Source organism: Theropithecus gelada, chromosome 14 (genome assembly GCF_003255815.1).
Source record: "Theropithecus gelada isolate Dixy chromosome 14, Tgel_1.0, whole genome shotgun sequence".
Lineage (NCBI taxonomy): Eukaryota > Metazoa > Chordata > Mammalia > Primates > Cercopithecidae > Theropithecus > Theropithecus gelada.
Genome location: NC_037682.1, coordinates 45399873 through 45415375, shown reverse-complemented (window position 1 = coordinate 45415375; position 15503 = coordinate 45399873). Strand labels below are relative to the sequence as shown.

The 15503-nt window shown below is 45.2% G+C and overlaps 1 protein-coding gene across 5 annotated transcripts in view; it reads left to right on the top strand.

Moving 5' to 3' along the window:
• Positions 1 to 15503, top strand: part of NAV2 (neuron navigator 2) — a 757451-nt gene that overhangs the window by 661706 nt on the left and 80242 nt on the right. For all 5 annotated transcript variants that reach the window (XM_025355931.1, XM_025355930.1, XM_025355929.1 and 2 more), the window contains one exon: positions 10307 to 10445. In XM_025355931.1, the coding sequence (XP_025211716.1) occupies positions 10307 to 10445 (139 nt within the window). The remainder of the gene's footprint in view (positions 1 to 10306; positions 10446 to 15503) is intronic.

Below are 15503 nucleotides of genomic sequence, written 5' to 3'. Positions count from 1 at the left end.
GGGAAAAATTTCATGCTTACTCAGGGGACCACCTACTTGTCAAGGAATGAGTTACCAAAATGGGACAAAGGTGCTGTGGGCTGAAACTCAAGCCTGATGGCTGCTAAATCCCCTTGGAGCCCATTTTATGGGGTTTGTGTTTTCCTCCCTCCACCTCAAATCACTGGCCTTGCACCTGGCACCGTCTGTAGAAGCTGCTTCTCCCCTAGGACACTATCCATTTATGGCAGTAAGAAGCAAGTTCTTACACTAGAACTTTATCATCAATTTCAGGATGTAGGCCTGCATCTCCTTCCTGCAGTTCTTGCAGCTTCCCTGGATCCTATACTGCAACTGACATGCAGGGAGAGCTGTACACAGGCTACCTGATATGGTCCCAACAAAATGATTATGATAACTGGATGTTGTTAGCACTGTGCCACCCAGGAGGTAAAGGTGCCCTGATAAGGAGATGGCAGAGCCAGAATTCAAACACAGACCTATTTTACTTTTTTCTGCAGAGCTGTGGTCCCTCCGTTTGGAGCCTCCTGGGATTAGTGGTACTAGATGAGACTGAATTTACTAGGGTTAGTGGCTACATTCTGTCCTTGCATTAATTCAAGCTTAGGCTCTGATCATTTTGCACCAGAACTGCGAACTATATAGGCTGGTCCCAGAGCTGGAATCCAGAGAGAGGTGGCTTGCTTATAGTGGTGGGTTTTTTTGTTTTTTTTGAGACAGAGTCTCCCTCTGTCACCCAGGCTGGAGTGCAGTGGTGCGATCTCGGCTCACTGCAAGCTCCGCCTCGCGGGTTCACACCATTCTCCTGCCTCAGCCTCCTGAGTAGCTGGGACTACAGGCGCCTACCACCATGCCCGGCTAATTTTTTGTATTTTTAGTAGAGACAGGGTTTTACCGTGTTAGCCAGGATGGTCTCGATCTCCTGACCTCATGATTCTCCCACCTTGGCCTCACACAGTGCTGGGATTACAGGCATGAACCACCGTGCCTGGCTGGCTTGCTTATAGTTTTAACTCAAGTAACTGTATCTTCTTTGGTGTGGGAAACTTTGAAGTCCCTCAGAGTCTAATGAACACATGATGAGTGTTCATTAAAATGTATAAAATGAATAAATAAATGGGATGATTGAACACTCATGTATCTGTATTTAAATCCCAGCCTCAACATTTCTTAGTTGTATGACCCATGGGACTATTTTCTCCAATCCTCAATTGCCTCATCTGTAAAATGGGTATAGTGATAATATTTATCTAATGGTACCTGGCAGGAATCATGTTACATACAACAGAGCCTCACACATAGCAAGCCGTTAATAAGTGTTGGTGATTATTTTTATCAGAGTTTGGAGGATTAACTGAAATAAAGTATGTAGTACAGTTAGCACAGGGGCTCACAACTGTGAATGTCATTAAGGTTGGCTATTATTATCACTTCCACATAGACTACAAAAGGTAGGACTCTGCAGGAGCCCTGCTTCATTCTTTGAAGGTGGATTTTCTTAATAGGCCCCAGCAGTAGTTAGAGGAGGTGATGCTCCCGAGCAAACCTCCTGGGGAGGAAATAGTTAACATACCTGTTTGGTGGGAAATGTAGGTAGCCAAACCCTTCCTCTTCCCCAGGGGTTACTACTAAGCCTACAGTTAGGCTTGCTCACTCATCCACACCAAAGGATCTCATTCCGCTCGGGCCCTGGGGTTTCACGGGAACAATTGCCTTGAACAATAGCCAGAAAACAAGTTCCACCAGTCTGGACTTTTTTGCAACTGAATGCAGCTGTCTGGCAGGGGGCATGGGCCAGCCCTGTAAATGGGCTCTGCCTTGATTCTGGAGCAGAACTGGAAAATTGAGCAGGTAAGGCCTGGATGCAGCTGGTCACAGCTCCACAGTGTGAGCTTAGTCACCTGGAAAGAGGCAGACAGAGGGGCGGGGGCTGGCCCAGACTGTTTCCAAGGACTGTAAGGGCCTCCTGGAAGCGACCCAGCCTTTGGAGTTTGGGGAGGATTAGGATCCTTGCTTTGTGAAGACTGCTTTTCAGAACCATAGTTAGAGAACCTCATCTCTGCTAACCGGCTGTGATTTTATTAGTGAGTAGAGAGGAACTAAAATATATCTACAATCTGATTTTTTTACAGCATCATTTAGCATGTCTTTCCCTTGAATAAACAACATTATCTCACAGGGAGTTCATTTGAAAGGTGTAATGATCCTCCCTCCAGATCCTTCAATAACTCCTCCTCTCAGAGTCTTTTGCTAAAAGCAAGGGTGTGTATATCCTAGTGGAAAAATCTGTTTAATCATCCCTGGGACTTTGGGATTCTATTTTGCTTTTTTGCTTCATGAGAGATGAAATTGTAAACATAATATCACATTAATTCAGGACCATTACAGATTCTTGCTCCTTTTAGATACCTCTCTGGAAGAGCTTGATATTAAAAATGTGTCTATATTAAATGTAGTTTCTCAGGGGTCCCAGTGAAGTCTGGTTTACTTTCTCAGTTCTGTGGAATTCTCACTCCTCATAACAGTGGAGCAAAATAGATGTGTGAAGCTGAAATAATGTGTGCTTCTTTCACCTGCATTTTTCATAGCAAATCGCTTGTGTTGGGGTTGTTAAAATTGTGCTTTAAGCCCTCTGAGTGGCATTTGGATTCCTGACACAGTGATGTCAGCATCCCTTCTAAGACTGAAACTGAATCTCCTGGTTTAATGGGCCCTTCCATGTCTGAATGGATTTTCTGGTCACTTTTGTAGAGGCTTTTCCCTTCACATCTGTATTTCTCCAAGAGGTAGTAGAGAAACAGCTGAAGTGGTGAGAGACTTGATTCTGGTTAAAATGCTGCATGTTGGCCAAAGTGGGGTCTGTTCTTGATATACTTGGTGGCTGCGGGCAGATGGAGGTTCTTTTTAATTAAGCTAGTTAACAGATTTCAAAGCTGATCTGTATGTACTGTAGCTATGTGCTGCAATCTATAAGACACTCACTAACCGTGCCATCCTTCCGATGAACTGGAAGGCTGCTTGCAGTCATTCTACCGTGGTTTGAGTCTCATCCTTCTGATGAACTCTGCATCCTAAGACTCCTTTCCATCCAGGGGAAAATGGGAGTGGAATAATATACATAGTGTGCCTACTACAGTGCCTGGCATATTTGGTAACGCTGTCAATGGTGGCTTTATGTATTAGGCAAGATTGTGTCCTCTTTCTTTGGATAAATAGCATGGTCCGGTGCAGACACTCTATTGTGAGTTGAGTTGTAACACCTCTATACCAGAGTTTGCAAACTCAAATTGCAGGACCAAGCAGATAGCACATGTAAACTGAAAGGCTCCCATGGGGATCCTATCAAATGAGAGAACATACTTCTGTCTAAAAAGGGCTGCTAACTACTCAGGGCTAGCTAAAAATAATAATCTGAGAGGTGAAATCAGCAATGAAAAAGCCCAGACATTAGAAAATGGAGTTACCTGTTTGGCGGCTTTTACTGAACGAGGGGAGACCATTCAGTGTGGAGACCTCCAGTATGCCCACTTGCCTTTGTACCAACTTTTCTCTGAGCATAAATGTAAAGGATATCCATTGGAAAGGAACCTTTGGGATGGCTTAGTCCAGCTACTCCATTATAAAGAAGAGAAGACTGGGGCCTGGAGAGGATGTGTCTTGTCTGAACCCTCATGGGTGATAGTTCTGTGGAACCCTGGGGCTAAGGCCTGGCTCTCCATGCTCCTGGCCCTTGCTGTGTCCATGCCTTGAAGAAAGCAGCATTGCTAAAAGTGTTGGTGGGCCTGGGCTTTGGAATGCCGCCAGAAGAGCTCCTTGTGCTCCAACTTGGCTGGTGGCTTTAGGAGATTTGGGAGGCTATAGAAATGATGTTTGGAACCAGTGTTGTTTCCACTTGGTGCCCTTTTGCTCATCTCCCTGTTTTATGTTTTCATTTATGTCTAAGCTATGTTGTCTATTATGTCTACTGGGTTTATGGTCAAGGCAGGGAAAACTCTGAATTATCACTTTATCCCCACCGCCTTGCACAGTGCCCGGCACACAGGGGCAGTGGCTCAATGAATGAGATGAACAAATGAATTCAAAGCCCCTGGCTAAGAGTCTAAAAATGTTGAGTTTATGAGAAGAAAGAGAAAATGTTCCATGAAATTCCTTCCACCTACACATTGGCTAAAAATAGGTGAAGGTTATTTTAAAATCTGATCACTTATAACTCCAGTTACGTTCTTATCTCTGACTTGATCAATGTAGGACATTTCATTAGTAGAGAAAAAGGTACATGGCTGTGATCTGGCTAGGAAATAATGCTTTTGTGTTGATTGTTCTGATGAATCAGTGGAAGTATCTTCTAGCCATTTCTCTAGCTGTTTCAGCCAAAGAAGTTAGGCATATCTGTGATAGGTTGTCTTAAAATTATTAAAAAACCAAAAAGATAGGGAAACCAGCCAAGCTCTGTTTCCCATATTCCTGTTAGTTTCCAGGAGGAGGCCCTGGGATTCTTTTGCTTATTTCTCAAGGTTGTCAAACACAACGCTCTCTCCACCAACATTTTCAGAGCAATTTTGGAACTGCTTTGAAAGTTTTATGGTGTAGAGTGAAGGTGAACTGGAGTGGCAAAAACTGGTGAGGAGAGAAGATGCCACCTTGGCTTCATTTATTCTTCTAGTCATTCATATAAAAATCATTGATTCATTCAAAAAATGAAATCTGCTTTAATACTTTTTAAAATATCTTATTTTTAAGAGTGCTTTTGTGCCCAAAAAATAACTTCTTAGAGTTAACTAGGATTTAACATTTAATTGAAGTTTTAGGTTTTTTTATCTAGATTTTCTTACAAATTTCATCTATAAAACAAGTATTTTTTTCACAAATTAAGATCATTTACACTTGTTATCAGTTAGTACTTTATTAATTCAGGCAACAGATTTTACTTACCTGCAAAATTAGTACTGTTTGAAAGCTTGGATAATTAAATTTCAGTAAATATTTTAGACTGCATTCGTAAAGTTAACATACATGGTTTCCTTAAGCTCTTCAGATGTCTGACAGGGTAGATTTACCAACCAAACAAGCAAAATCTTTCTAAGCACTTAAGCAACTCTTGCAAATCAAATAAATTAAAGTTACAAATGTCATAAATTATTATCATAAACATTTCAATTCTTTTTACAACCTTAATCCAATTCTTAAACATTTCAGCTTAAAAGTCTCAAGTAAAAAATCAATAGTCATTTAAAATTGAAATCACAAGACTGTTTTGTCAGATCCTGTTGTATGCTGTGTATTCTTTTACAAGTTAAAAATACATACAGATTAACCTAATGATCACAAAGCCTTAATCTTAATGATTCACTTCATCATTCTTTTTCATCTTTTTAAATGTTTCCCAGATTTAAAATCACACAATATGAAATGAGGGTAGTCGGTTTATCATCTCAGGTGGGCTCAGCGCCATCATACGGTTTTTCTCCATCAGCTTCAGGACCAGGACACAGGAATGGTCAAATCCTCCTCCAGGAATGATGGTTCCAGAATCATAGCTGAGTACACTGTAGTTCTTTCTGCTGTGTGATCGGGGTCCCCAAGCCACCTCTCTGGAATTTCATGTCACCACATAGTAAACATGAATTCTCTAGGTTCCTTTCAAGTTGCTATCTTAATCAGTTTTTGTAACTGCTTTCAACGTTTATTGCCCAATTTGGGTCAGTGGACGTTTGTGCCTCATCCCAGGTTGTACCTAATTTCCTTTGCCACTTGATTAGATTCAACCAGTGTCCTTACTGCCTGAGTGAATTCTGCATGCTTTCCACATTTTTCCCGTCTGACTCTCAGCCACATGTCTGGAGTTATTTTACAAACAAATTACGCTTCCCCATTAGTTAGCATGAGTATGCCAAGTGACAAAAAGCAAAAGAAAGGAATTTACTATTTCTCATGGCTGGCTCTCCCAGGGGTGCTTCTGGCTTTCAATATGGCTGGATAAGGGCGCTCAAGCGATGTCAAAGGCACACTTCCATCCCTCTCAGCTCTGCTTCCCTCTGTGCCAGCTTCCTTCTCAGGCAAGTGAGAATCAAGTAGCCACTGGCAGCTCTAGGCTGTATTGCATTTTTCTTCATTTTTGCTTTTTTTGTATGTGTGCTTCATTCTTCTCAGCGTTTCCTGTGTAGTCATATAAGTTTGGGGAATGCTCCTTTAGGCAAAGTTATAGTGATCTTTACTGGACTTCACAGCTGTTAAAATGCTGAGGTACTGTTTACAGTGTGAATCTCCAGGAAGGCAGGAGATTCCACATTCCCTTCTTAGGGCAACATTCTTATCACAGAGCATCTGGTGGAACTGGTTTCCCTCAGAATACATCTGCAAACTCACTGGCCTAATCTTGGTGGCTCATGATCGTTTGTACCCTGAATGGGAAAAGGACAAGTTAGAACTAAGCGACTTTATGTCAAGATGAACTTGCTAGTATCCCAGAGATCCGAAAGCAAAGGAGACATGGCTGGTTTTCCAGCTGCAGGGGCAGCTTCGGTTTCTGACCACAGACAGCTCTGGCAAATATCGAAACTGCCCTTGCTCATCATGGCCTTCCCTCGCGTCACTCCCTTCATCCGCATCATAAGTGACCCCCACTCTCACCCATGGATTAGATCCCTGGCTTCCCCTCTTCTGGGTGGCTCAGTTACAAAGGCTTCCTGTGAACTCAGGGTAAGCCCAACAGTCCTCCAGGCACTGACATGGGAAGAATCCTGTGTATCAAGGGCCACATGCCCCTCTGGAATATTATCTTGGTGTTGAAAGGACACAGGGGAAGAACGGTTACAATTTCAAAGCACAAAATCTGGGACTTGGATTCACGAGCATCTGTTACAACTGCTCTCCTTCCTCCCTGCCAGCCACGGTCCTCTCCCACCATTCCCCTTTCTTCTTCATCAAATTATGAGAAATTTTAGATACATTAAATTCCTAACCCCAAAGAGCAGGTGCAAGAAAAGACCCATTTAATCACTAGAACAAATTTGAGTCCTTTTCCATCTGTGATGCCACACTTGCCCCATCAGATCCTCCTGTGGTTACCAGCCTAGGCGAAGCAGGCACGGAAGCTGTGACCCTGCAAAGAATCAGTGGGCAGGGAGCCGGGCTTAGAATCCTCTACTGGTGGCAAGTTTGCACCAGAAACTTGCTCTGTCTCGCCTCTGCACGTTGAGTTCATCAGGAGGTATTTAAGGAGCACGGACTATGTCTCTGGAGATAGAAGGGAAGTGGCCCACCGAATGAACTTGACATTGCTGCCGCATTGCCCATCAGTCCTCACGGCCTCGGTTTCTTCATTGTGAAACACCCTAAGAGTGACTATGAGAGTATGCGCAAATGTTGAATAGTTTGGCATGTGGCACAGGCTCAGTGAACAGCCGTTGTTGCTATAGAAGGCAGCATGACAAGACTAGAAGGAGCGCATATTCTGCAATTAGATATTTTGCTTTTTAAACCCAGTTCCAACACGGAATGGCATCGGTCAGTGTACTTACTCTTTCTGCCTCTATTCCTTCATTTGTAAAATGGACAGGATGATACCTACCTTGCAGGTATGATATGAGGACTGGAGAAATCTATAACAATAGATTTAAAGTACCCAGCACAATGCCTGATCCATGTTAAGCACTTAGTTGTTATCGCTAAGCAGGCCCCTGCATATATTTGGAAGATAGGACAACCCTTGGTATAGAGAATAGCTAGAAAACTGCCTAAGAGTGTATAGAAGCAAATACAAATGTGTGACACTATGTAGGAATTCAAAGTAGGAGATGATGTGGGTGGGCTGGAGTATTTGGAGAAAACCTTAAAGAAAGAATTTGGAACAGGATGGAGGGCTGGGCACAAGAAGTAGAATTACAGGAGTGAAGTGTGCAGAGTTCCAGAGCTGCTGGACCCTTGTGGATTCATCCACAATAAGCCCCTTTTGAGCCCTCGTTCTCCCTGCCTCATCCTCCCTCCTTGGGACCACCCTCACATTCCCCCGCATTTCTATGCAATGTTCCAGATTGGGTTTTGGAAGCCAAATAGTGTTGAAGGAGAAGGTGATGAAAACAGGTTTTTAATAAGCCTTTGTCTTCCTGCCTGATCAGCAGAGCTCAGGATGTACAGGCAGGTATCTTCCAAGCTGCTGGAATGAACTAGAACTTTGGGGTTATGTGTGTGTGTGGCAGATGTGCTCTTGGCTTTCAAATCTCAGCCACTCAGCATTTCCCAGGTTCCACGCTGCCACTTTGTAGGGCTTTCAGCAAGACAGTGGAAGACTGAGTGCTAGAATAATGAGGTTAAGTCAATGGTTTGGTATCAGACCTGCCACTCCTGCTGAGTGGCCTTGAACCAGGCTGCCTGGCCTCCCAAGCCTGGCTTCCTCCTGAGAAAGTGGGCTGTGTCACATCTGGTGTGTGCTGAGAATTGACGTAATACAAAACCGTCTGCAGTCACAGTAAAGAGGGTAGTTGGTTCTGGAATCAGAATGGCTGGATCAGGATCCACTCTGCCTCTTCCTAGCCCTCTGACCTTGTACAGGGTATCTATTTTTTTCTAAGCCTCACTTTCTCTACCTGTGCAATAGAAAAACAATAATACTTACCCTTTCCCCCTATAGGTCAATTAGAGTAGTGTCACACTGATCTTGGAAGCTTGCTTTATTGTCTACTCGACTTCTCACTTCTATTAGTTTTGATCAGCAAGTTTTGTTGTTGTTGTTGTTGTCGTTGTTTTGAGACAGAGTCTTACTCTGTTGCCCAGGCTGGAGTGCAGTGGTATGATCTCACCTCACTGCAATCTCTGCCTTCCAGGTTCAAGCAATCATCCTGCCTCAGCTTCCCAAGTAGCTGGGATTATAGACATGTGCCACCATACCTGGCTAATTTTGTTGTACTTTTAGTAGAGATGGTGTTTCCCCATGTTGGCCAGGCTGGTCTCGAACTCCTGACCTCAGGTGATCCACCCACCTTGGCCTCCCAAAGTGCTGGGATTACAGGTGTGAGCCACCATGCCCAGCCCTCGATTAGCAAGTATTTATTGACCACTTGCTACGTATCTGCTACCCGATAGCAAACAAATGAGTAAATGCCACAGGGTGACGTGACAGAGTGTGACAGGCTTGATGGGTAGTGAGGTTGTTTTTCTGAGAAGGTAATACTTCAGCTGAGATCTGAAAGATGAGAGGAGGCAGGGACAAGCATTCAGAAAGAGGGACAAGCAGCACAAAGCCTCGAAGAGAGCAGCCTTGGCTTGAAAGGAACAGAAGTGCATGTGATCAGAGCCAATCGCAGTGGAGAGGGGTACGAAACAGGACTGGGGTAGGAGGCAAGCTCAGAGGGTCTTGAGGGGCCATATAGAGAGTTTGGACTCTTAATTATCTGAGAAGCAACTCACGGGTATTAAGCAGTAGAGTGACAGGATATTCTGACTGCTGCGGGGGGGATGGACAATTAGGGAGCAGAAGCAGACCATAGAGACCACCTGGCCTTTTAGCAGTAACCCAGGCGCCGTCGACAGCACCATGGACTACAGGGTGGCAGTGGGGGCAGAGAACTGCACGTTTGGATACGTTTTGGAAGCAAGGTGATAGGACCGGGTGCTAGATTAAACATGGTGGTGGTATTGGCAGGTGGGAAGATGGTAAAGAAGAAAAAAGAAAGAAAGAACCATTGCTAGGAGATTGGACTTAGGCAGCTTGGGACTGACCTCATTCGGTTGGAGGGTTGGGAAATGAAGAACATCTATTTTAGATGTCTTTGGGGATATTATTAGAGTTAGAGCTGCTAACCAAGTTGACAGGTTTCTCCTGACTGTTGCCACTCTCCCTCCCTCGGCGTTTCATTCCGGGAGTGAAGTCTGCAGAAGTCATACAGCAGCTCTGCCCTCTGACCCCGACAGGTGCCTGCTCCGGAGTTCTTCCCTGCATGCTTTTAGCTCTAGTCTCCAGACTCACTGCCCCTACTCTGCCACTAGGCCTGGGAAGGAACAAATTGGTTTCCATAAAGTTCCCAGGATGAAGTTGAGGATGGGGTAGGACATGGGTAGTATCTGTAGCCACCTCTGCTATGGAAGCACTTAGTTTGCGGAAGGTACCTGTCAGCCTCTTCACCCAGCTTCCAATCCCAGACAGCAACAACTGACATGGAGATGAGTCACATCTGAGGCAAAAGAGCTTTGTCCGGGGCTTCGTGGCAAAGATTGGATCTTTTCGGGGATAGTGTGTGTTTGTCTGTCATCAGCCTGAACTGGAACAGCCTGAGGTTTTGGTGCTCAGGATGTGTGTTTGTCTTGGCAGCTGGGACGACAGCAGCTCCGTCAGCAGTGGCATCAGCGACACCATTGACAACCTGAGCACTGATGACATCAACACCAGCTCCTCCATCAGCTCTTATGCCAACACACCTGCCTCCTCTCGAAAAAACCTGGATGTGCAGGTGAGGAACACAGGCCCTTCCAGGCTCCTCCAGCAGCCCCTGGCAGCAGGGAACCTCGGGCTTGTGGGATAAGAGGGCCATTTGGGGCAAGCAGAATCTCCAAGTTGATGAGATGAGGCCCAGCCTCCTGCTGCCTCTGCTCTCACCTCCTGACCCTGACCTCTGTCCACAAGGGAGGGGTCAGGCAGGGGGTGGTGGACACGGGAGCAGGGAGGCTTCACCACCCTCACTGTGTGGGCTTTTGAAATCACTCTTCCTCCCTGGACCTTGCTCTCATAATTTGTTTAAAAACAACAGAAAAGGATGTTGGACTTTAGCAGTTTTCGGCCCGGAGTGTGTGTCTCTTATTTGCCGCAGCGAGCCACTGCTATCCGGGGGCACGTCTCATCCCTCTAGGAGGATGGGGTGGAAATGAAGATTGAGAACCCCGGACCGGAAGGCCAGGATATCCTGACCTGTGGTTGAGAACTCTCAGTCTCTGGGTTACATTCCCCTGCTGACGTGTTTTATTTGGCCCACAGTATTACCCTTCTTTTAAACTAGATTCCCTTTCAAATTTTTAGAATTACATTATTTCACATGAAAATGTCTTTCTGGTTGCTCTTGAGAAAAACAACGATATTGCTTCCTTGAGCCTACATTCTCCATGTGGTGGCAATCAACAGATGTCCCAGTATCCAACCCCCTTAGACCTGCCACTCCTGCTCCAGTGTGCACAGCTGCTACTTGCTCGCCAGCTGTAATCCTTAAATTACCTGCCTGACCCCAAGGCACTGGAGTTTTCCATTCCTACTTTAAGCCTTCAGATTTCACATTTCAAATGTGGTATAGTTTCATGTGGACGTGTTCACTGACCCTCAGACCATTCCTTCATGATTGGCAAGGGGTGGTTCTGAAAGGCCCATTTTACTAGTGGAAAACTAAAGTGCCATCCTCACAGCTTGTCCCCATTTTGGGACTGACCAGCAAGAGGACTGGCCAGCTGTGGTGGCAGTGGTGTAGTAGGCTGGAATTTTTTTCATGATTGATCCCTCCCACTTGTAGGTACCCCTCCCCCGTCTTTGGCGAACCCTTGGGAAAATCTGTTTGGGACAAAGTCTCAGAGCAACCTTGCGGGGGGCAAAACTAGCACTGCCCCGTCTTTCACTCCCTTTCATAGCCTCTTCCTTTCTCAACTGTGCTTTACTTTGTACAGATAGGAGCTGATTTGGAAATCGATTTTCTTTTAAAGGTGTCTCTTTGACAACAGGGCTAAAAAAAAGGATGTATCAGAGTGTGGGAGTAATTCTGTCCCACAGAAATGGAAACGTTTACTGCCTGATGAAATACATTCGGTGTTGCCCCTGGAATTCCCAGTTACTTCTTGCATTCTTCTTTTGAGCCAGACTTTCTGATTATTGTTCAGAAACCCAACCTAGTGATGGTGGGTCGTGGTGGTTGTTTTAAGAAACAAAAACTCCCCATATGACTAGAAAGGGGGTCATGAGTAACGCTCTGTATGTTAATCTGAGCAGTGGTTATGTAAGTATGTTAATTTTCTAAAATGTATTCAAGCTATGTATTGAAGATTTGTGTACTTTACTGTACGAAAAGTAAACAAACAAAACCTAAGCCACACTTCCCAAACCGATCACTGTTTGATCAGTGATTAGATGCAAGTCAGAAGTGCCCAGCCAGGCTATGTTCCTGCCACCTACCATACGCCAATTGTTTACAATAGACACCAGTTTTCCTTTTCTTGTGAACACTAATTTTTTTTTTTCTGAGGCTCATTGTATATTCAAGATAAGAACAACCAGACTGTCCTTAGATACTAAGGAGGGAACCAAGGAATTGCTCACCTGCATCTATGTATTCAGGAGGCAGGCTATTTATTAGAGAGAGAGAGATCTGTGAGGTTCCCTTTTTGACTTACAAGGTAGGAGAGGCTTGCTCCTGAGATGCAGGTGGAGCCAGTAAAACACTGTATTGGAAGAATGTCCTTGTCTTTGTTCCCTTCCTGCAAAGCTGGAGTTGAAATCTCTGGTTCCACACTGATAAACACCTCGGATTTGTACATGATTTCCTAGCTGATACAGTTGAATTTGGCTAATGCCAAGGCCTCAGCTCTTTAGACCAGCTCTTTGCTTTCATCTTGTAAATGTCACATCAGAAAAGGTTGCAGGATTCTGCACAAACATGCCTTTTGATCAAGATCAGAAGTTATTTTAAGGGATGTAAATGGTTTACTATTCATTGGGTAGGTTTGTTTTTCCTATAAAACTACCTGAGTTTAAAATATTGAAATGAAAACTAAAAAAAGTAGGTCTTAGAGTAAACTAAATACAGATTACACCAATAGTTACTAAGATTTCTAATGCAATGGTTTCTTTAAATGGATTTTTAGTGACATTCCCTTTGTTCCTGTCTAGGGAGCATCTCAAAATAGTTGAATCAGCATAATTCACAGGCTCCCACCCTCCTCCCTCATATCACACTGAGGAATGCTAAGGGCCATTACTCCTGTCTGAGCAGCATCAGGCAATGGGAAGATGTGTGTTGCACCCTTCCCAAGAGCTGCGCCTTCTGTGCTCTGCCTCATTTGGGTTCCTGTCACATATTGGTTTACCCTGGAACAGGGGGGCAGCACACAGTCTGCCAGGCAAGACATGGGGAGGCAGGGAGAAGTGGCTCAGTGTGTCCAGCAAAGGAGGACAGGTTGAGGACAGGTTGCCTGCCTAGGTTTTTGCTGTTTGAAAAACCTCTGAGAAATAACTAAAGCATCCCAGGAACAGGGAAGTTATTGTCTGGAAAACCTAAGAAACAGCCTCATGTAGCTGATTGAAAGAAGAGGAGACGGATCATTGGGAATGGAGATTCCCTTTGTCTGTGAGGGACTCCACTATCACTGGGGACATTGAGGAGCAATGGAGAATGCCCCCTACAGAGCACAGGTGCCCAGGTGCCCAGCTGTCCAGCATCAGCTCCAGTGCCCACTGTTTCCTCGGGGCCAGGCAGAGAATCCCCTGCTTCAGGCCCAAGAGCCTCTTGAGCAAATCCTCCAGGAGAGCTGGTGAGTCCGGTTGGCCAAGCCGATTGCAGTGTCAGGGAGTAGGTGCAGACTTGGAAGCCAGATGATCTTGAGTTGTATCCTCACTCTTTGACATCCTTGGATGAACTAATCACTCTCTCCACCTCTGCCTCCTCATCCATAACATGGCGCTAATTAGATGCATCTCCGAGGGTGAGTGTGAAAATAACAGGGAAATGCTTTATCAGCACATGCTTCTCTAGGTGCCTGAGACTGGATGGTTGCTCAGAAGTTACTTTCTTTCCTTCCTCCTTCCCTCCATTTCTCTTATCTCTCCCTCCCTTCCCCCCTCCTCTCCTTCCCTTCCTCCCTTCGCAGCCCCTGCCACCTGGGTTGCTGTTCCTCTGCCTCCAGACTCCATTCATGTCAGTAACTAAAGGTTGACTATGTTCTTAATATATTTTGTTTGTAGTCTCAAAGCAACTCATCTTATTTTGCAGTATTTTATTTTGAGGACAGATGTTGGTGGCAAAGGGTTTTAACAAACACAGGCGACTCCCTCACATATTCATCTGTGCATTCAGTATTTTCTCTCAGTTCTGTGGAAGTCACCGTCCCAGGTGCTGAGGAGCAAAGATGCACACATCAAGATTTTCTCTCATTTTCAATGCCTGTGAAATCTTTAATAACATATGGGGAGGAAAAAGATAATTCCATGTCAGTTTATTTTTTGCTACTCGGGGAAATAAAATTCTGAATTATGTGGCAAAGATTCCTGTCTTGTGTGGCCTTGAATGACCCTAGAGCTCTCTAGATATTGGCATGGATGTAGGGATGGGGTTTGGCTGGGGGTAAGGAGGGGTGCCCCCTTCTGCTCACCCGCTGGGTAAGTTACTTTTCCTCTTCAGCCCTGTATTTTCCTGATGTGTAAAATGTGGATAATAACAGAGCCTGAGAGGGTAAGATGAGTTCAGGATGTATGGGGAGGGACACAGTGCCTGGCAGGATGACTGGCAGGCGATGATGTTGATGCTGATAATTATCTCTATGGTCACTGAGGCTCAAACTTGAGCCAGCTCAGCATCTAGATCTGCAGGGGATACGGCACAGGGAGGGAATATCCCTGCCTTCCAAAGGCCTGTGGCCGAGTAGCAGAAGAGACAAGTACCTGTTCTCGCTAATTCTAGACAAAAGCGGGATAAATGATGAAGATAGACAACAGAGTGCTGGGGATTTTCAGAGGCAGGAAAGTTGGTAAGGAAGAGAACCACTGTTTATTGAGTCCTCCCACACTGAGTTCATTGAGTCCACCATCAATGCTGTAAGAGACCTATTTAATTATCATCCGTGTTTTATACATGAGGTAATAAGTTCAGATAAGTGAGGCAATGTCCTCCAAGGTCATGCACAGCAAATGAGTGGCAGCACCCAGCACTTGAACCCAGATCTGTCAGACCCAAAGCCCACACTCTTCCCCCACATCATGCTCCTCAGGCCTCACCTCTTGCTCTCAGAAGATCGGCCTCACTTCTGAAGTCCCTTGTGCATGGCTTCTTTCCTCACCTTCCCACATGGATATCAAATGACTATATCGACTTCCAAGAACAGGCAGAAGATAACCCTTCAGAAAGGAGGTCCATTGAGATGGGAACAACTGGCAGAGGCACGGAGGGGAAGGCAGGATAGAACTCTTCGTACATCCCAATGTGGATGTCCTGCTGGCTGGCCCCACTGTTGTGAGCTCTGGGAACAGAGAGGCTGCGACTTCCTCATTTTCAATCCTAAGGGGTGCCACCTTATAGTCTGGCTCATAGATCATGAAGGATTCAGAGTGGAGCTGGGAAGGTAACCACCCTGGACCTAGCTAGGGGGATGTGATGGCTGGATGATTGTTCTTTCCAGAGAGAGAAAGTCAAGCCACATTCCCAGGCCAGGGGCATGTGCGCTCTCCCTGCCACTGATGGAATTGGAGTTGTATGGGTCCCACCCAGAGACTAGGCTAGAGCTGCTCTAGAACTGGGGTTGGGGAGTCTGCCCGTATGGAAGGA